This window comes from Microcebus murinus, chromosome 7, assembly GCF_040939455.1.
Source record: "Microcebus murinus isolate Inina chromosome 7, M.murinus_Inina_mat1.0, whole genome shotgun sequence".
Classification (NCBI taxonomy): Eukaryota; Metazoa; Chordata; class Mammalia; order Primates; family Cheirogaleidae; genus Microcebus; species Microcebus murinus.
Window position 1 is genome coordinate 79229012 of NC_134110.1, and position 22984 is coordinate 79251995.

Genomic DNA, 22984 nt, shown 5'->3' on the forward strand with positions numbered 1-22984 from the left:
TAATTACACGAGAGGTACGTGAAGGGAAAAACAATGAGACAAGGCAGAAGAGTTATTGTACATTTAGGAACACTTTAACATTTCCCAAAGAGGTTAATTATCATTTCTTGTATTACTGAGTATAAGAGTTTAATTACTGCACAAATGAAATGGATGATAAATTTGCATTAATTGGTGTATAAAACTCATTTTACTTTATGTACACATACGAGACTCAAGACTACCTTTTGGCTGGGCACGGTGGCTCATGCCTGTAATCCTAGCACTCTGGGAGGCCGAGGGGGGAGGATTGCTTGAGCTCAGGAGTTCGACACCAGCCTGAGCAAGAGCAAGACCCCGTCTCTACTATAAATAGAAAGAAATTAGCCAAACAACTAAAAATAGAAAAAAAAATTAGCCGGGCATGGTGGCACATGCCTGTAGTCCCAGCTACTCAGGAGGCTGAGGCAGGAGGATTGCTTGAGCCCAGGAGTTTGAGGTTGCCGTGAGCTAGGCTGAGGCCATGGCATTCTAGCCCAGGCAACACAGTGAGACTCTGTTTCAAAAAAAAAAAAAAGACTACCTTTTAGCCAGTGCTAGTTTTCCATTTACTTATGAAGTACACATATTTCTGCCATTTTAATTTTTTGTCCCTTTCATCATTTGGGAGATATACTATTCACCATCCAGAACCACTTATCAGGCACCCAGTCTCCTAGTACCAACATCCCTTTACACTAGCAGGTTAGATGATGTGTCTGTAATTATTGGCTTTACTGCTAATAATGAAAAAACGTTATTAACCCAGCTGGAGTCCTGAACAATGTCTTGTTGAAATTTGACAATCGAATATAATTATGTAAAACAAAAGAGTGCAATATTCATTTTGTGTTGAAGAGCCAGAAGCATAATAAGAAATTTAAAATGATTAAAATCCAAAGACCTTTGGAATGAGCCTTTCTGCTAACATGTATAATGTGTGAGAGCTAGGAAGAGAAACGTGGGGGTGCTCTTCCTCACTGAGAAGATGGCACACGGGAGCATTCTGTGGCCGTGCGTCACATTCTCCGAGGAACAGAATGCTTCCTGAATGCCAAACTCTGAATAACCCAGCACTATATTTCATAACCCATTGCTATACAAATCCCACCCTCTTTTCCTAGACTCCATTTTTATTGCCATCTACAATGTGAGATGCCAACAAACAGAAAAGGTACCCATGATAATTAAAAACAAAAACATTTAAAATGCTATAAGTTGATATCATAAATCAAAACAACTAAATATAAAAAGGTAAGTTTAACAGGTTTGGTGATTAATGATCCACTTTTATGAGATTTTTATGAAGAATAAGCAATAAATCTTCCTTTTAGAGGGTCAGTGACTTCTTTGGAGTTGACTGTGCCGGTAATGTCAGAATGCCAATGAAATCTCACTGGACTGCTCTGAGTAGGGTGTTTTTTAATTAATTTTTTTTAAGAGTGTGATTTATCAATGTCATTAAGATCTTTCAGTTTTTGTCATTTGTTCATAGCTTTTCGAGCCATTTTTAGTTGGGCTAACCTATTCATATATCTATTACCTATCGAACTGTCTATTCTATACAATTTGATAAGGAATATTTTATAATATTTACAAATATTTATGAAATGTATTGTATGGTAACATTTAAGTATCTGTTAGTGAGAAACTTCTTTCTTTTATAAAATCATGAATTTGCTAGACCATAGTCTCTGTGAGGTCAGGAACTGGATGTGTCTTCGCATAATAATAGCTAATGCTTTCACTGTGTCTGTTTAAGTCTTTAGGTAGAATAATCCTCCAATTCTCACAATAACTCCATGAAATATGTTTTCGTACTAGTTTCATTTTACAAATTGGTAAAAGAAGACATTAAGTGACTAGCTTAAGGTCACATAACTGTTAAGTGGTGGAACCAGAATTTGAATACAGACATTCTCTTAACCATATGTTTTTAACCACTATGTTTTTTAAAGGTGCTTTTAAAAGTGTGCTCTGCTGAAGATGACCATATAATTGACTGTTCAAACTGGAACACTTATGAGAACAAAAAAGAAATCATTAATAATGATAATGAAACAAAAGGAGTTACCTGGAGTTGTCTTGAGCCACCTGGAATGTGTGGTTAGCCTAGCTTTGCTGCCTCTTGCTAAATAAATGTTGAAAGAATGAATAAACGACGGATGGACGGCTAAAGTGTTCATATCATTTCACCCATGTGGGTCAGTTGCAGTATAGAGACTATGATTTCAAGAAATGAGCTTTGCCGGGTGCGGTGGCTCACGCCTGTAATCCTAGCTCTCTGGGAGCTCGAGGTCAGGAGTTCGAAACCAGCCTGAGCAAGAGCGAGACCCCGTCTCTACTATAAATAGAAAGAAATTAATTGGCCAACTAATATATATACAAAAAATTAGCCGGGCATGGTGGCGCATGCCTGTAGTCCCAGCTACTTGGGAGGCTGAGGCAGGAGGATTGCTTGAGCCCAGGAGTTTGAGGTTGCTGTGAGCTAGGCTGACGCCACGGCACTCACTCTAGCCTGGGCAACAAAGCGAGACTCTGTCTAAAAAAAAAAAAGAAATGAGCTTCAAGCTGACCGCATGAGATTAATATAGTCTCTCGGAGGTAATCATGACTCACAGAGATAATCAAAGACGGGAGAAGAAAAACAGGAAAAAGGCTTACTCTTTTTATAACAATCTTCTACTAGCCAATCACTGGAGAATTATTTCTGGTTCAAAGGAGCCTGAGGGAGTACTGTCCAACCTAGTAACCAGATGGTCAGTGCTGCCATAGTGTCAACAGATGGGAGTGAGGAGTTGTGGAAACTGGCAAAACATTTAACACAAAGTAAATCTGAGCCCACATAGAGACTCCTCTGTGGCAGCCATCCAGCTATAAACTAAGAAAGTCCCCCAAACCCAGCCTAGGTCACTAGTTCCCAGATAGGGTCCTTGAACTTTCAGGAAGAGGCCTTAAAGGTAGTAATAGGTGGGGAGAAGAACTCATAAGGTTTTTTAATGTTCAGGAAGCCCTAACAGAAATCATATTTCACATCTATATCCATGTCTATCTTTACATTTACTTTGAGTTAAAATTATTTCCCTTTTGTACAAAAGTGCTTATCTTATGATAATCAGAAATGTTAACAGACAGTTACAGATTCCTTCGATTATAATCATGACAAAAAGTATGAAAGTAATACTTATTTAAATGAGCCATGTTTGCTAGGAATAATCTTTAAAAATCTTGCTAGGGAAAGGAAATGGATCCAGGGCAATGAAAATGTTGCTGGCTACTGGGCTAGGACGGACAAGTGGATTTTTGAAAAGCCTTTAGTAACTGCTCATTGCTTACCCTATGGAGTTTGCACACTAACCTGGCATTCAAGGCCCTGGCTAATCTCACCTGACTGCTCTCCAACTCCCTACCCAAATCCATTAGTCCAAACTGCTGGTCTACCTACTACCCTACAAATGCACTTTAGTGTATTCTTGTCTCTGTGAATCCTTAGTTCTAGAATAATTTTCTTAGTCTAGGCATTTTCCTGTTTTTCTATTTATCTAATGCTATTTATTTTTCTAGTCATCCCTTTTTAAAAAACTTGACATTTCTTTGAAAAGATGGTATGATTCACATCAAGTAATAAAATGGCTTCATTTTCTTTAATGACCTCCCATTTCACTTGAAGTCAAAATTCTAAATGCTACCTCTGATTTCAATTCCTACCACTCTCCCCTTGCTCTTCCCACACTGAGGAATCAGCATGGAAACTGAGTTGGTAGGTGGCCAGCCAAGAAAGCCAGTGTGAGATTTAGAAGATCCTGTTACTTACAGTACCTCCTGAACTCCCCCTGCATTGGTTCTGACAATGTAAAGATTAAAATCATAGCATGGAAGTTTCTTTTTAACGTTCTGAATTTCCATACTAATGTAATTCTTAGGGAAAAATATTTATGTATATATATATACATACACACACACATACATAGAAGTAAAATTCAATCTGAATTATCATCTGGAATCAACTTAACAACCTTACGCCTAATGTTTCCCCGTTGTTCAGCTGTTCACTAGGCGTTTTCTGGTCTATTCATCTGTGTCTGTGCCATACGACTCAGTAGCCACTGGCTTCATATGGCTATTAAACACTTGACGTCTAGCTAATATGAATAGGAGTTGTTAAATGTAAAGTACACACTGGATTTCAAAGACTTAGCATGAATAAAAGAATGTGACAGATCTCATCAATATTTTTATATTGATTGCCTGTATGTTTAAATAATGTTTTAGATATATTGGGTGAAAATATGTTATCAAAATTCATTTCACATTTCTTCTATTTTTTTTTAAAATGTGCCTTCTAGAAATCTTTAAAATACATTTATGGCTCACACTGTATTTCTTTTAGACAGTGAAGTTTTATAGAGTTGTGTAGGTTGATGTTTTTCATTCTATTTAGGTGAAAATAACCACAGCAGGGCAATGAAAGAGAATTACAAATTGAATAGTATCTGAGCTAAATAATTATTCAAATTGTTATAGTAACACTAAGCGTTTATAGTTAAAAATTGTGGACGTTTGTAGTTTTGCTTGCCTGAGATTCATGACCCCTTCCTCTGGAGAGAACACCACAATTTTCTTTTGGGAAACTATTCCTCCACACTTCTGACCCCAGGGATCTTAGCTACACTTCTCTGCAGGTCAGTGGTGGGCATGTGATTCAAGCCAGCAAGTCAATCTACATTCCCTTGGCCATAGGGATTGCTTCCGGGTTAGGCCTGTGATGCAGATCAGGCCATTGACGCTCTGCTCTAGGAATTTTGTTAGAGCTATTTGGAAAGAGAAGCTCTCCTGCAGGAGTTGCTAAGCCCTGAGAAATAATTTCAGACTGACTGTTTGAAATTAAATTTTCTCGCTGATGAAACCAATTAGATGCAAAAAGAGATGATAGAAAAGGAAAGTTTTCTGACAATACTTCTTGATCACCTGGATTCAGCTGTACCTGATGCTGTAGCTACTCCTAGACTTTTTGGTTATATATCTGCTTTTCATTTTATCTAGTTGAGTTTTGGTTACGTATATTTCCTCACTAAGATAATTACTAAGATATATGCACTTGCTGAAGACTCTTAAAGAGAATTAACAGTTCTTCAAATTAGTGCTAATTAAGTCAGTACAAGCCAATAGAATAAAACCAGTTAATGGTCTTTTTAAAGTTGGTACTTTCTAGTAATTAGTTATATTTTCTTTTAATTAAAACCCAGTCACTAGGATATAATCTATATGGTGATTTTTGCACTTACAATTTTGAAAAAATAATACCAGAAAGGTGAAGCAAGACTGAGAAGGAGGAATCACCACTCCTCCCTCCCTAACCCCTGGGCTTAGCTAAGCTTGTGCTTTCTTGACAGTGTTCACACCTGATGGACCACAGGAGGGAGGCTTTTATGATAAGGGGATCCAAGATAGGGGAAGGGGCACTAGGGCATGGATGCTTCTTAGTTCTGAGAGCTCTGGTTTTGGCTAGCCTAAAATCAGCATTTATCTTATCATAATTAAGGCAATTTTTACCCCAACTAGATTGGTTCTATGTCTATTGAAGAGCTACACGTGTTGGGATGGTGCAGGTTCTGGTGTCATTGTTCTGTGTGTGTGTGTGTGTGTGTGTGTGTGTGTGATGGGGGTGGGGGAGGAGAGAGAGAGAGAGAGAGAGAAAAGAAGCAGCAGCAGCAGAAGGAGGAAGAGGAGGAGGAGAAGGAGGAGGAGGAGGGGAGCGGAGAGAGAAGAACTTAAAAACCTCTGGGAAAAGTTACCTTTCTTCTTTCCTCCGCAGCCTCCAGTTTCTTCTGGATCTCCTCCAGGGACAGGTCTTTCTTCTTTGGAGAAGCTAAAGTTCGTGGGGCTTCTGAGATGGGAGATGGTGGCTTTAAGATCAGCTCAAAAGCCTGGCCAGAGGCACGTTTGTTGATTTGCTTCACTTCCATATCTGGGAAATGAACGTTTGAGAATGTTAAGCATACGATGCTTGAAGCATGGGTTTATTTTAATGATTTGGATTCCAGCAATAAAAAGTAGCATTGTTATTCTGCGAGACAGGAATAAAGTGCTGGATATGATAATTTGCTGTATGTTGTTTTGAGCCTACATTTTATTTCTTTTTAGTATAACTATGGATATATTTCAAAAAAATAAATATTTACAACATTGGGAAACTCAACACTGCCTATAGTGAGTTGAATAATGGTAGGCATACTTTAAAAAATCGCCAGAATTGTTTTTTAACTAAGCTTTATTTTCCTTTTGAATATATATGAGCTTTGCATGAAAATCAAGTAGCATGGATTTATTTTTTTGGAAATTGACATGTCTGGAGGCATTTTTTGGTTGGATGAGAAAAATAACAGCATTTTCAAGTTCTCACATATAATGAGACTATTACATCTATTATTATATTAATAATAACATAAACATATAGTAGTATTATGTGTACATATACCATTATAATATAATCATTTCTAAAGTTAGGAATCACATGAGCTATGTCTGCTAGGACATTTATGATTACTCGACTCACAACTTAGTAAAATAAAATGATTTTTTTGAAAGAACTTACTGATCAGCCCTTATTTTTAGGTGAGCGTTCTTTATTTTGAGCTCTGACTTCAGCCCACAGGTCCCTGTTTGAAATCCGAACCTACCCAAGACTAGGCTGCTCTTGGTTGTGCATCACTATATTTCAAGTATTTGAAAACAATTATGATGCTCCATTTCAAGTTTTCCCTCCAGGCCAAGCATCCTTAAGGGCCACTGCTTCTAGCTCCTCACCACCTCATTGCCCCTTAACCTCTAAGTGCATTCTAATCTATTGATGTCCTTTTAAAATTGTGACAACCAAGCTGGACAGGTCTTCAGGCCAGTTCTGACTAGAAGAGAGCAGAGAAGAAATATTACTTCCCTTGACGTGAAGATCATGTTGCCATTAGTGTTCTCTTGGCAGCCTGGTTACTGCACGTGGAGATTGTGGGCAAGTGAAACCATAGGCTGCCAGGAATTGACCTCAGATCCTTAAATGCTGACAGATAGTCCAGATAAAACTAATTCAATAAGTCTATTGGAAATGATGTGGGTTTTTTTTCCCCCCACAAATGTAAAAATGCTTTAAATTCTCTTGAAGGCATCCAAGATTATTCTTATATTTTAAATTCCACTCTATAAAATTATGTAAGCTTATGGAAAAGGACTGCAAGAGAACATAGGCACATGAAAAACAGCTTATTTGATAAGGCGAAGGGATTTTAAATGGTTTAGGTTAGAGACTCTGGGATCAGAACTGCCTTCAATTGCTTTCAAATAATAAGCACCTCTTAATAGCTGTGTAACACTGGAAAAGTTAATTAATTTTTTTATGTTTTCATTTTCTCATCTAAAAGATGGAGGTAAAAAGAACATCTTCCTTGTAAGATTGTTGTAAAGATTAAAAGATAAAGGATACTGACTGCAAAACACAAGCTGCAATATTTAGCATTTATGTATGTAAGCAATAATAATAGCAATCATTATTATTAATTCTTGTTATAATGTTTGTCTGCACCAAACAAGTCATATTATTATCTAACGTAGAAATACAAGACCGAGTTAAAGACTTTGAAAATCTGAAATTCTCTAGCAGCTCTTTTAGGAAGCAGTTCATGAACAATGGTGAACTGTCGACTCAAAGACTCAGCTCATACATAACCTCGGACTTTCTTCTTTCCCTTATCTCATCCCTAAACCAGCAGAAACCGTCCCTGCCTCCTCTGTCCTAACCACTCTGTGTTCTACTTACTGACATTTGTATATTGTAAGATTGTTCTACTAAGCCCTGAGTACCTTGAAGGTGCGGACCACATCGGATTGAACTCTGGGTCCTCACTGACAGCCCAGAGTTAGATATTAGAGTCGCAGAGGAAACATAGATGGATCCTTAGTTGCAGCTACATTTAACAGATAACAAAGATTGCAACCAGTTTGTTTGTTGACTGAATGGACTTGTACAAAGCAGGCAATTGGACCTGCATTGTAAGGAAAGTTTAGGTTGGAAACTGAAACCCTTTCATATGGAGGACATTTCCTTATGAAAAACAGTTAATTAGCACTTAAGATGCTGGTGCCTTGATAGGACAACTTTGGAAGGAAAATGCCTTTGAGTCCTTGAATAGGCTTTCAAGGCACAGAACGGGTTAATTGCTACTTGGTCCCTTAGCCTTGTCTTTAATAGGTGGAAAAGAAAAATAATTGTGAGCCTAAGAGTTCACAAAGTATGCTTTGGCTATATCTAGTATACACATAAGTGTATCAAACATTTTCATTAGGTTGACTGATTCAGGTGAGGATAATATTGTTGAGAATGGACAGCTATCATTACTGAGTGCTTATAAGTGGTCAGGCTTGATGCTGAGTGTTTGATTTGCATTAAGCCATTTAAACGTCGCAACAACTCCAGGAGGAAGATGCTAGAGTTAAAAGAGACTCAGAGAATCTAAGTGTCTGCTAGCTGGAGGTCATGTGGAGAATGGCAGAGCCAAAAACGAAAACCCAATTAAGCACAATGAGTCAGGATAAATCAAACCTAAAGGGTTGTACTTCAATAAAGGTAATGGTCATGCCAATTCTTTAGGCTTTTCTTAAACCCTCTTTGTCTGGGCCTTAGTTATAAGTCAGTTTTATTTATTAAGGCAATTATTATTATTATCCCTGGCATGTTGACATGCATACACAAAATATGGGAACTTTATAAAGACTACAATAAAGCAATCTGTGATATTTGTTGATTTTCTCTCTTGAGTAACCTAAGTATAAAGCATTTTCTTGCAAATTATGATGTATTCTAATGATAGCTTAGCATAGTACATTATTTGCAAAGAAAAACCTCAGACATATTGTGGATGTTGATATGCTGGGTGTGGCTGCTAATAACAATCTAGCCACGTTTCTTAAGAGACATTAATTTGTTGTTATTTGTACCAAATTCAACTTGTTTTGAGCAATCAATAAGACCTAATAGTTAGACACTGCAAGTCAATAGTAAGATCTATGAAATATTGATATAATTATATCCGGAGCTGTGAGTGAGAAACAAACATTGGCAAGCTTTTCCAAATGATCCAGCTAGCAAGGGCATTTCTTTTCTTTTCTTTTTTTATTTTAGCGTATTATGGGAGTACAAGTGTTAAGTTTACATATATTGCCCATGCCCCTCTCCCCCCCTCGAGTAAGAGCTTCAAGCATGTCCATCCCCCAAACGTTGCACATCTTACTGGTTTGGTTGTATATACCCATCCTCTCCTCCCCCCTCCCACCCTCCCGACACCCAATAAATGTTACTCCTATATGTCCACTTAGGCGTCGATCTGTTAATACCAATTTGCTGGTGAGTACATGTGGTGCTGGTTTTTCCATTCTTGAGATACTTCACTTAGTAGAATGGGTTCCAGCTCTATCCAGGAATATACAAGAGGTGCTATATCACCATTGCAAGGGCATTTCTATTGCAGGCAACTCACCATCGTAAGTATAGATGTTGATGTTACGAGGTTCCGGGTAAAAGCAAGAGCAGATCAGTGATAGCATGGACAGCTCCTTCATTTTTTCCTTGTAGGCTGAAATGAAAGATTCAAGATTAGTATCTTTTATTTTCTGAATTTCCTTTTATTGCTTCCTTTAATTTGAATAATAATGATAGCCTCCTGAAGAATGAATATTGCCAGATATATTCCTTTGCTTTCTTTCGCAAAATATGAATGAGTGCAAGATGTCCACAGATCTCTAAAATGCAGATTCCTTCTTGCAGAGGACATGGATTGCATATTATAGCAGGTTAGATAATAAGCGAGAGAAAGGGAGTTAGAGAAAGAAAGGATGGTGGGAGGAATTAAGATCCAGCAAGGCAGGAAGGAGAGGTAGGAAAGATATGGAGGAAGTAGAAAGAGACAAAATTAGCAGAGAGAGCCTCATTCTAGTAAATGTGCATGCAGGTCTATTACACATAAGTAAGATTCAGGAGGGTTCCATTGTTCGTTCAACCCATATCATCAATTATTCATTTGGGGATAGTCAGAGAAGTCATCAGGATAGTTATTAAACAGATACATCCTCCAGGGACCTATGTTGACGCTGTTGCTTCATCCCCAAGTGCATTTTCTTATCCCTCTCTCTGTCCACACACACCCAAAGCCTGGATCTGAGATCTGATAAGATCTTATGAGGGTCACCTTTCCTTCCTGTGAAACCCAGTTTGGGTGCCAACCTTGCCATGCAGCTGCAGGAAGCCAGATTGTGACCTCTCTGCTCCTTCACTCCCCCTCCCCATTTAATTTTCTTCTGTCTCCTCTAGGAGGCTTCCTGCCCATGTAAACTCAGTGAGCATCTCATCACTGTCAGCTGTCACCAGGACAAGTGTCTCCAGACCACCACATGGGGATAAGGAGGTGGGATCCTCTCACCGCTGTTGATTAATTAGTAAAATTAATGAATTAAGGAAAATGGAAGGAAAATGATGGGTATATTGTGCACTAACTTGTGAGAAATTATAAACAGATGGCTATTGTCTAGCATAAGGAATTTCACAGGTAGCATTTGCCTCTTGGCAAGGTCTTCCAACCATTATGTAACCCAAGGGAGAATGGGCACATCCGGCAGGAGGGAATCCCCAGGAGGTGTTTGGGCATTATTGACAAGGGCATCTTTTCTTGGCTAGAAGGAAACAGATTCTACACTTACAAGCCTTAGAGCCACAGAATGTTATACTGGGAAGATCCTATGAAATCATTTAGTTAACTGACCACCTACCCCACCACCAATTTTACAAATGAGTTAACTGAGCCCTACAGAGGCCACAATCTTATGTGGCCAGTGACAAAGGTGGAGCCTTTGGATAAAATGCAGTAAATCCATTTATCTCAAGACTTCCGAGAGTCCTTCTTGTAGCTCCACTTTTAGGATGAGGTTCAATGTGTTGACAGGTGCAAAGATCAAATATTGTCAATTGCGTATGGTTCAACCTAACGTATCCTGAGAATCTGCTTAAAGATTCTCCCTCTCTGTTCAGCTTATGTCCTTAAAATAAGCAACACGATTTGTCATGTACCATAAAAATCTTCATAATCTCATTCTGGGAAATTTTATTGAATATCCTTGTAATTTTAGAAGGCTAACCATATTTCTTTGCATTATTTGTTTATTTGGTTAATGAAATAATGTCACGTATAAAGGCCCAAGCAGAGTTTTACACAGATGTTCAGTGAGAATCATAATTTCTACTAGAGGAGGGAACATTTGGTGATTTAATACATTTAATTCCACGAACTAATTGAAAACAGTAACAGCAAACCTTTTGTAGGCTGGCACCTTTTTTTGTAAGAGAATGCAATATGACATCCAAGACATTTTGTAAGACTTATCACATATTAGCACATGAAGCATATTAGATGCCAGCCTTATTAAGAATGGTCAATCCAAACATAAAAATAAAACAAAAGATTTTGTATGTCATAAAGTGGCAACAGATTAAAGTTGTAGAGGAACATGCATTTTTACTGAAGAGATAACTCCTCAACATCTGTCCTCAGGAACTGAAATTCAATAATTTTCAGTGAGGCCACTGCCATAATTATGCTTGACAAGCTCATGAAGAGAGAAGAATGCAAAGACTGTCAGGGAGCAGCACACTTAGAGCAATATGTGCAATGAATAAACACGATATTGTTATGGACTGAATGTTTGTGTCCCTCCCCCCCCCAAATTTGTATGTTGAAATCTAATCCCCAGTGTGATGATATCTGGAGGTGAGGCCTTTAGATAGTGATCATGTCATGAGAGTGGAGCCCTCATGAATGGGATCAGTGTCCTTTTAAGAAAAGCCTAGAGAGCTGGCTCCATCTCTTTCTGCCATGTGAAGACGTAAAAAGGCTTTGGGAGTCTGCAGCCCTGAAGACAGCACTTCCTAGAACCCGACTACGCTGGCATCTTGATCTTGAACTTCCAGCCTCCAGAACTGTGAGAAATGCATTTCTGGTGTTTATCAGCCACCCAGTCCATGGTGCTTTGTTATAGCAGCCCAAACTAAATACGGCTGATAAAAATATTTGTACTTTCCTGTTCTAGGGTGGTCTGGGTACACAACTCAGTTGATCTCTATGGGTGATTGTTTTAATAGCATCCTTACCTTGATGATGATTTTGATCAAAGGCTATGACTACATGGTATGATCCAACTCAGTGACAGCCACCGCATAGATTCTCACTGATACAGGTGCCTGAATCCCAGGCAGCTCCTTAGAACCAGCTGCAACCACAGTCCAATCACAGTCCTGATTGTTTCCTGCAGCGAAGGAGCACTCTACCATGAAGAAGGGTTTCCCCTCCACTTGGTGCAGTTGCCCAAACTTTCCCCAGATGGCGTTGCCCTTCCTAGTCCTCTTTGCTCATCTAAACCCTTCCTAAAATTTGAGTCCTCATCCAGATACCCCCTCCTCAGTGCTTCTCTCTCTTAGGGGGGCTATCAACACTGGTCTCTTATTGCCTGCAGTGGGCTGAACTACACAATCTTGATTATATACTGTGTAAGGTCATTTGCTACTTGTTTTGACATATAATTTTCTTAAACTATAAGCTCTTTGAAGGCACATATTGCATATTATTTATCTGTGATTACATATTATTTATCATATTATTATGCTGTGAAATAATTCACAGCATAGTTCTGGATAGAATAGAAAGTGGATGCTCAGTAAATAGTTGCTGGCTGTCTTGTTCATTGATTTCAAATCTGTTTCTCAATTAAGAAGTATTTATGATCATCACCTCTGGACAGGAGTTTCTGTGAGGCATTATGGAATTACAAAGAGATATAAGAGCATCCTTATTCTCAAGGAGGTTTCAAGTCAGGGAGGTGAATTATATGATAGAACAGTGGATGAAAGTGGATGTGCAATAGGGTAAGTGTTAAATGGTGGCATGCATAATTTGTATTAGAAGTTCAGAAGAACCTTAAAGCTTTAGGGTGGCAGGGAAGGTGGCCAGGAATGGCTTCACAGTTAGGGTTGCCAGATTTAGCAGATACAAATACAGGACACTCAGTGTAGTTGCAATCTAAATATTGCATGGGGCATACTAAAAACCATGTTGTTTTTCTGAAATTCACATTTAACTGGGTGTCTTGTTTTTTATATGGCAACCAGAGCAAAGCGACCTGGATCATAAAGGCTGATTAGTGTTGAGGAAAGTAAAGAAGAGAAGAGAAGGTGTACTTATTATTGTTAGCATGGAAATGGGGTTCTAAGCAGACTATATGGGAGGCTTTTATGGATAGGGCAGCGATATCGCATCAGGAATACGAAGTCCTCCCTTCGCATCCTTTGCTTCAAGGTCTTTGTGAATGGCATTCTCTGTACTCCAAGGGGCAGCCCTTACTGCATAGGGCTTTCAGGAGTGTGTCCCAGTAGTATGCTTTTCTGGAGGGAGGGGAGCCGGGGGTAGGGGAAGTGGGCAGGGCATCAATTTTGCTCCAAGATTTTGGATAAGATGTTTTGAAGTTTTGCTCATGTAAAAGGTTTGTGATTTAAAACATGATGTTTACATTAAAACAAACATGGACATATTCTGTGCTAGAATTTCAGAGTACCATGGATTTTAAACATGTAAACTTAAAACAAAAATTAGGCTTAAGAGTTCAGTTTTGAGTCCACAGTATGGAATATTTCTGTGAGAGTTTGAGAAGCACAGAGGTGGCAGTGGATTGGTTATCTGTAAGTCCGGGTTTGCCCGCACAATTGTGGTTTATGTTTGTTAATAACAGTCCTTTGCAATGTCAAAGTGTTTTGGTTTGGTCATTATGATCATCCTAGAAATATGGAGCCATTGAACATATTGAAGGTGGGGGTGTACCTCATAAAATCCTCTTTTTAGAAAGATTTTTTTCTGGCCATTTTATGCAGAAACGACATGTCACCAGGACGCATGCTTAAGACACAAATGAATAAAGTTTAGCAGGTTACATGATGTGGCTTAGGAAAATGATAGTGCAAAGGAAATAAAAGGAAGATGCAAGAGACTTAATGAAAGAAGAATTGGGAGGAAATGATAACAGAATTTGGGGACAAGTGGTTATAAGAGTGCAGAGGAAAGAGTGACAGATCCTTGGGAATAAGTGGTCCAGGGAAGCTTTCCAGAGAAAGTGTCACTAAAGCTGAGGCCAGTACAATGGACTAGATTTGGAGAAATTTGGGTGTGGGTTGCAGGAATGAAATATAAATACTTTGGATAAATATTTTTTATTAACAATGAAAGAATCTCAAGCTAATGAGAAGGGCTAGGAGAAACATGCTAATAAGATTTCACTATTGATATTTTATACGTTGAATTGACAATCATTTTCTTTATTGGTTTTTGGAATACAGCTTATATTAACCTTTTCACTACACCCCAACACCAAGCAGAATTGTATGCATGTTTGTAAAAATGTAGGAGGTGATAGGTAATTCCATATCTTTTTTAATAGTCAGTTACACTTGCTATTAACTATTCATGTTTGCAATTAAGTGCATTTCTCTAGTGAACTCATTTAAAATTCAAACCACATGAAGTATAATGATTCTATAGCAATAGTCACTTAACCTAATGATGTATGAACACTAATTGTTTTTTGCCCTTCTTCCAAATGGCTACAGTGAACCATGAACAATGGTAACAGCTGCTGTTTGTTGAGCACAAACAATGTACTAAGGTATTTGCTTGCATTTTCTCATTTATGATGCTATGAGAAAGGTACTATAATTAGTCACAATTTAAAGATGAAGAAAGAGACTTAGAGAGGTTGAGTAACTTGCCCAGGGCCCCATGGATCATAAAGTGTAGAGTAGTTTGAAGGTAGGTCTGTCTGACGCTACATGCCTTGCTCTTGATGCTGTTCACTTCCCCAGCAATTTGCTCAGATGTTTTATACAAGGTCTTCACTGCCTACATACTGTTTCTAACAAGAAAATAATATGTATTATTATTGATTTTTAAAATAAAGTGTCCAAGACTTTTTTATTTTTCCATTTTTCTTTGGCATTTGCTGTTTAATCAATTTCTACATGTGAGTCATTGACTACCTGGCAATAGACAAGTATAAAGTTTTATAGGAAAAATGTGTGACATTTTTGATATGTGGATTATGCTTGGGTAATAAATATTGATACAGAGATGGCTAAAAACTTCAGGAACGGTTTCTCAAAAGAAACTCTCAGTATATATTATTCTTATTCTATGACTAAAAATATCCATGTACATTCATATCACAGCTATCAGGTAAATAGAGAATTATAATAATTATCCAGATAATTTAGAAAAAATTTGCATTAGTTATTTGAATATCTCAAGAATGACTTTTGGCAGGCCATTACCAGAATTTTCTCTATTTTGTTTTCTTTGTATGACATGTGTGTGTACAACTTGGACCAAACAGTGGTTGAGAAGAATAATACAAGTGGTACTGAAGATTTAATAATCAGATTAGATTTGGGGATAGATTAAAACAGCAGAGTGATTTGTTTACTAATGGTAAATGATAAAATTGATATTTGTATATGCTCCATTCTTCTAAATGTATAACATAAACTCTGAGCTCTTTATTCAAACTTTCAAGTACATCTTAAATGTATATCCTTTTAAAAGAAGCAAATAATGTGCATTATTCATGATAATATACCTCATTATTATTTTTGAAAGGCCCAAACAATTAGAAATAAGTGGTTTAAAAATTTTCAATTTTCCACTTCATTTGTTTGTACGGGAGCAGTCATCAATATGAATTTTCATATTTATCATTTTGTTGTTATTTAATTTAGAATTGGCAGTCCAGTGACATAAAATGTTTTTCCTGTTTATTTATCTTGGGCAAAATTTTGTTTTGACTCCTTAGTTTTGGCTGATGCTGAGTGTAAAAAATGTAGTGATATGTATTAGACTTCCTGCTAATATGTAAAAGATCGTAAAGAATGCTCTGAAAATGCCATTAATATACTACTTTGGGAGAAAATGTGTCAGAATCCCGGAATAGGATACTTGTGCGTTCTTGATGAGCATAAGGACACAGTCACTCGGAGGGCCAGATGGCTGGCCATGGCCTAGGGTGTAGGACAGCTCCGCTGAAGAGCGCCCAGGGTCTGCTAGCACATTCCCTTTCCTATTTTCCTTTCTCTTGTTTTCCCTGCAATCATATTAGTCTAGCAGGGAGGTTTTCTTGGCAAATCCTAAATACTCAATTTAAATTGAACCTAATTTTCTTCCTTCGAAAGGTCTCCGGAGAGGAGAATAAAGGATAAAATCAGATGCTATAGAAAGCAGAATAGAGGTCTTTTGCCCTTCGTTTTACAGCAATTAGATCTGCATGGTTTCTGATAGGTAGAAAGGACAAAAGCTCTTTGTTTGAGGCTTACCAGTTTATATGAACAGTGACAGAAAGCACCTCTTACCTTAGGAGACAAAATCTGTCATTTCCAGGTGGCAGTGTCTTAAGTACCTGGCAAAAAGGGGCCATAGCTACAGACCCTGCTTCCCTGGCAGTCCTCATAGCTGGTGCCAGGATATAAAAGGACGGTCCACAAAAGGAGGGACAGGGCTCTCTGCTAATGGGTCCTAAGGAGACCTGAGTCTTGCACCTATGATTATTCAACACTGTTGATCCCCTAGTTCTGTTTTCCCCTCTCTCTTCCTTCCATTAGATAGGAATCAGCTACCTTGTAGTTTCTCTTGGTTCCTCTTTTCTTTTTCCATTTCATAAATTAAGGCCCTGATGCTCATTTTAACTTGACTCTGATCACATTTTGTGTATGTGTGGGCGCGTGTGCGAGTGTGTGTTTGGTAGTTTGCTTGCTTTGGGGCCTCATAGCCCAAGGTCAGATTATTTTTCAAAAAGTCAGATCTAAGTCCTCACAATTGGAAATACTTTTGGAGGTCCATCACTTTGATTTTCTTCTTTAAAGATGAAATAGAGTAAAATGATTTTATTTAAAATACTTCTAACATACTATATTGGCTCAAATTTGGAGCATAAAAATATTTTGCCTGATGAATATGTAATTGAAGATGTGACATTTAGAAAGAAAAATAAATAACTCAGGTTTTAAAAACCTATTTTAACATCCCAAAAGATCACTGATATGAAGTAATGTTTTAGATATTTCTGCTATGATGATGTAATGCTAATTGGTTTAGAATAAAATTAAATTGAGTCCACATTCTACCCATCTCTCCCCATAAGAATTATGGTCTCCTAAGCCAGGGAGGTTTCGAAAGATTAATATTTTTACCAACCAAAGCATTATAATTTTTCTGTAGGAATAGACACCTAATCAAATAAAGGGACATTTAAGAAGGTCAAAGCAGTACAACCCATCACTGGGTTATACAGAAACACACGAGGCTCTTAAATTTCAAGTCAATGGATTCGTGGCACCAGCAATAGTGACAAGGAAAAGAAATTGGATGACATGAATCAGTCCCTGTGATCAAAAGTGTAATAGAAGCAGTAAATTGTGCCAACCTGAGACCTCTCCTTACTCTTGATTCCAGCTAAAGCCCCTGCTGTGTTTAATGAGAGTTCTATTCCACCATGCAGGGCTGCGTCCTTTTTTTTTCTCTCCTCTGATGAAAGACATTCTTACAGTCCTTGAGGGAGACCAAACTACACTGTGGTTCAAAGGAATAATGAAAGCATTTTATTCTGTTTACGTGTCAAGATTTTTATCACCAAGTCTGAGTACTGAGGAGTTTCCCCCTCTAATTTATGCTTCTAATACTACCAGGTACTAGCAATAATCCTAAAATGATGGCTAAATGTGTCGGGACTTAAATGAGACAAAGCCAGAGGAAAAAAACAGAGAATCAGTGCATTTGGCTAAAGAGAATTTTCCTGTAAGAATGACTTTGCTCTTCCCTGCAGACTTCTGAGCTGGGACACTCCTGAGCAGCAATTTGAGGCTGCCATGACATTCTCTGAATTGTTTCTCTAAAATGACTATGTGGCACCCAAGTGATTTAAATCTCCCTCCATTATTTTTTTTAATTCTTGACTGAAGATTAGAAAAACATTTTGCACCTACTTTTAATTCAGCAAAACCCACAGTTCCTATGCAGAATGATGATTGTATTTGTGGGGTCAGTGTTTAGAATCACAAATGTGTTGGTCACCAGTGATAAGGATGTTGGCTTCTTTGTGCTCACTTGGTTGAAAGTGTGGGTTTTCTCCAGAAAATAAGCCTTGGCTTCTATTTCACAGTTTTTTGAGTTTAGTCTGACTATGTATTTAAGACTATATACAGGATGGCTTGCCTAGTATGTTCTCAGTGAAAGCAGAAAATTTCAGAAATGTGAAGTGCAAGACTTTTCATCACAGTGCAATCTATCTATCTATCTATTTATCTCTCTCTCTCTCTCTCTCTATATATATATGTATATATATATATGTATATAATTCAGATGACTTTATCTCAGTTCATGGGGCAGGTGACTTCCCCCCTTGAATTAACCAGGGGTTTTGATACTGAGGGTAGATACAGACTTTATGACTCAAAGGGAATCCAATTTATCACCATGGCATGGTATTGATTGTCTTCATATGATGGAATATGCTAATTTACTAACACTGGGAAAAAGCAGAATCAGATTAAGCAGGCAACAATTTGTGCCACAAGCCCTATCAGTTATATCTGATTTAATTCCTCTATCAATCTGAAAACTTGCTAAAAGTTCAAAGCATATTTCTTGAAGAGTTCCATGAAAACCTCTACTTCCTTGGACTGGTGTACAGTTTCAATGCATTTGAAGAGCTCCATATAGTTGTTTCAGTTTTGAGTGTGTCTTTTAAAATCCATGCTGTATATTATAGTTATTAACATCAACTGTGGAAAAAATAAATATTTCAATTTGGTAGTATTGCCAAATAATATTTACCAAGTTTTCACCAAATAGAATTCTTATTTGGGTAGTATGCAAACTATACTTATAGCAGTCTCCCTAAATGTTTTCTTAGGAAATGAATGACATATAAGTAATTAATAGAAGATAACTATTCCAAGCAAAGTTCACAAAAGCCTCATGGAAAAGGCAGAATTGTTTTTTTTTTTTTTTTTGAGACAGTGTCTTAGTTTGTTGTCCGGGCTAGAGTGAGTGCCGTGGCATCAGCCTAGCTCACAGCAACCTCAAACTCCTGGGCTTAAGCAATCCTGATCCTCCTGCCTCAGCCTCCCAAGTAGCTGGGATTAGAGGTGCGAGCCACCACACATGGCTAATTTTTTGTTTCTATTTTTAGTTGACTGGCTAAGTTTTTCTATGTTTTTTTTTTTTTTATTATTATTAGTAAGACAGGGTCTCACTCTTGCTCAGGCTGGTCTTGAACTCCTGACCTCAAGCAGTCCTCCCTCCTCAGCCTCCCAGAATGTTAGGATTACAGGTGTGAGCCACCGTGCCCGCTCTAGGAGGCAGAATTTTACTTGCTCCCATAAACCTAAAAAAGAATATCAGAGTCTTTCTTCTTCAATGAAACTTTGTAAAATCTACAGTATGTAGCGTTTACTCAATAGTGTCCTAAAAGTTAGGGCGTCAAGTCACATTTGTTAGCATTTTATTTTAGTCACTCATTCAAAACTGTGCATTAAATGCTTATGTAACTGCTGCTGTAAACAAAAATTGAACAATCAGTTAAGATTTTCTGCCTGAACAAGTCCCATGACTTTGCTATTCTTAAGTAATATGTCCTATGTCACTTTGAGTCAAAGAATGAACACACACACACACACATATGTACTTTAAATAGAAAATATAAACATTGTCAAGATTTACAACTATCTGCTATTACACATAATGATGCAGTGATTTTATTTTTGAGTAACTGGCAGTATGTGAGAGTAACGGAGTCTGGTAGAAGAGTGTGAAGCATCTTACTATTGCTTTCACAGTGTAATTACCTTCAGCATCCATTTCAGAGGCAGCCAAATAGTGTGAAAGAAATCCTTCAGGTTAACCTAGATATGACACAAAATTGCTTTTGCGTCTTGGAATTCGAATGCTATTTCCTCAAGCTTTGCCGTGTAAAGGCTCATTTTCTGAAATAGGTTTCATCAAATAATATCCTAAGAACTTTAATTAGTATAATTTTCTTCAAGGAACCCAAAGCAATATGCAAGGCAAGTAAGTAATCTGTCAAAGCTTTTGCATTCCAGTTTTGTGTCATCCAGTTTATGTCACCAATAGGGCCAAAATATAAAAGACAACACTTAGTCTAGGATAAATTTCCCAAAGTTTCTTTCTCGTTTCTTCTGGATATTTTGAAATAAAAGCTCCTCTAAGAAATGGTCATTTTTTTCCTGAATAAACAGTTCTCAAAGGAAGACATACACATGTCCAACAGGTATATGAAAAAATGCTCAATATCACTCATCATGAGACAAATGCAAACCAAAACCACAGTGAGGTATCACCTCACATCTGTTAGAATGGCTATTCTCAAGAAGACACAAGATAAGTTAGCGAGAATGTGGAGAAAAGGGAATCCTTGTGCACTGTTGGTGGAATGTAAATTAGTATTGCCATTATGGAAAGCAATATGGAGGTTCCTCAAAAAATTAAAAATAGAACTACCCTATGATACAGCAATCCCATTTCTGGGTATATATCCAAAGGAAATGGAATCAGCACGTTGAAAAGATACCTGCACTCCCATGCTCACTGCAGTATCGTTCACAAGAGCCAAGATATGGAATCAATCTAAGTGTCTATCAATGGATGAACGGATAAAGAAAATGTGGTACAATTACACAACAGAATACTATCCATAATTTCCTTCTTTTCTGAAAAAGAAGGAAATAATATCATTTGTGACAACATGGATGAATCTTGAGGATATTATGTTAAATGAAATAAGCCAGGTACAGAAAGACAAATACTGCGTGACCTCACTAAAAAGACACAGAACTAATTTCTAGAAGCAGAGAATAGAATGGTGGTTGCCAGGAGCTGAGGTAGGGTGGGAGAATGGGGAAATGTTGGTCAGGATACAAAGTCTCAGTTAGATAGAATGAATACATTCAGGAGATCTACTATAAAACATGGTGACTATAGTTAATAAGAATTTATATTTGAAATTGCTAAGAGAGTAGATCTTAAATGTTCTCACCACAAAAATAAATAAATATGTGAGATGATGAATATGTTAATTAGCTTGATTTAACTATTTTACAACATATACATAAATATTGTACATGATAAATATATAATTTTTATTTGTCACCTATACCTTAACAAAGCTGGAAAAAATAAATTTAAAAAAATTTTAAAAAGAAAGAAATGATCATTTTCTGTTGCACAAAATTTTTGTATGCTCATGCTATGATAAACATAGTTTTGTGTGATACATGCCAAAATATCACTTTGCCTTTAGTTTAATGAAGCAGGTGGCCTCAGAGAAGATAAAGCCATTGAAAATTGGTTTTGATTTATTTGAAATAATTACATATTTCAATTACATAGCACAAGAAAACTGGAAAAATTTAAAAAGTAAAAATAACCATATTCTTTTGCAGGGAGATTTCACAACACACTTAATCTACAAAATAAAAACAAGAATTCCAGCGAGATCAGGAGAATTTGTTCATACCTTGAGGAAAGACATTGTGAATATTTTTTATTTTCTTTGGTTATTGCATTTTTGTTTTTGCCCTTTTATGAGACTTGGTTGACTTGAACTGGTAAGTATTCTTCATCAAAAGTTACTTTAAGTTCACCAACATATATAAGTTTGATGATTAATAAGTTTGCATTTTGTCTTATGTAGTTAGAATCAACAGCCATTGCACCTTAGACCTAGGTGGAACAGTAGAATCATTGAATGATATTCTCATTTGATAGATGTTAATAGATGAAGAAATCAGACCTAAGAATCTTTTTTTCTCCAAACACCTCCCCACCCCATTTGGGTATGGCAGGTGGTGGGGTGGTGGCAGTGACAGGGACAAAATGGAAAACAGAAGTAGGAGATGGAAGTGATGAATGGACTGATGGTATGTTTTTTTTTAAATCAGTATTTTTATTTGATATTTGACTCTTTTCCTGTTCCTAAATCTGCTTGTACATTTTTGATGTTAGGTAATTAAAAAAACAATATATTTTGCTTTGTGGCAACTTTTTTTACCTTTCTCAAGACCCCTGTAGTCTATAATCTCTTCTTTCAGAGTCCCTGGAAGCAGACTTCCAAAGAGGGTCACATTTTTCAGTCCCTCTTAGGAAAGAAACTCCTCTGCAGGTGAGGACCAGTGCCTCAGGTATGGATACAAAGTTCTTGTGATGCATCCAAAGGTCTAGTGCTCGTTGCCGCTTCTTCTGACCAATACAATATATGTATATTCTTTATTACTTCCAGAATTTCTCCAGTTATAAAAGGTTCACAAAAAATGGCATTTTCCTTTTACTTTACAAAATTATGAAATGCGCTGAGACTCTTTCAGGTGAAACTATGTTCTTGGATACTAACACAAATACGGATTAATCTCATGTTATAGGTAAGAAAACAAGCATCGGACAGTGATTGGAGAAAATGACCTTTAGCATCTTTTCGGAACTTAATATTGTTTATTTTAAGACCTTAAGCAAGTCACTTACTCTCTCTGGACTCATTTTCTCATCTGTAATTGGTTTCTCCAAGCACTGGACTCCTGTGATTCTACAAATCTGACAAATTTTATGTTTAAGTGGAATAACTTTCCTGTTACATACAGATTCATCCTTTTGTGTTTTTTTCAGTAAGGGCTTTCTTTGTCTACCTTTCCTTAAACAAATTATCTTATGGCATCTCATATTAAAGAAAAGGAAAACTTACTCTTTATATTTCTTCTCTGTAAATTATTTTTCCTATCTGAATCTTGCTATATTATAACATATTTATATGATAATATAAAATATTATGTATAATG

At 37.2% G+C, this 22984-nt stretch overlaps 1 protein-coding gene across 1 annotated transcript in view; it reads right to left on the reverse strand.

The window, feature by feature from the left end:
- STMN2 (stathmin 2) overlaps nt 1-22984 on the reverse strand; it is a 55011-nt gene that overhangs the window by 15283 nt on the left and 16744 nt on the right. The window contains exons 2-3 of the mRNA XM_012740014.2: nt 9543-9638; nt 5814-5986 (exon numbers count right to left, since the gene is read on the reverse strand). Of these exons, the coding sequence (XP_012595468.1) occupies nt 5814-5986; nt 9543-9638 (269 nt within the window). The remainder of the gene's footprint in view (nt 1-5813; nt 5987-9542; nt 9639-22984) is intronic.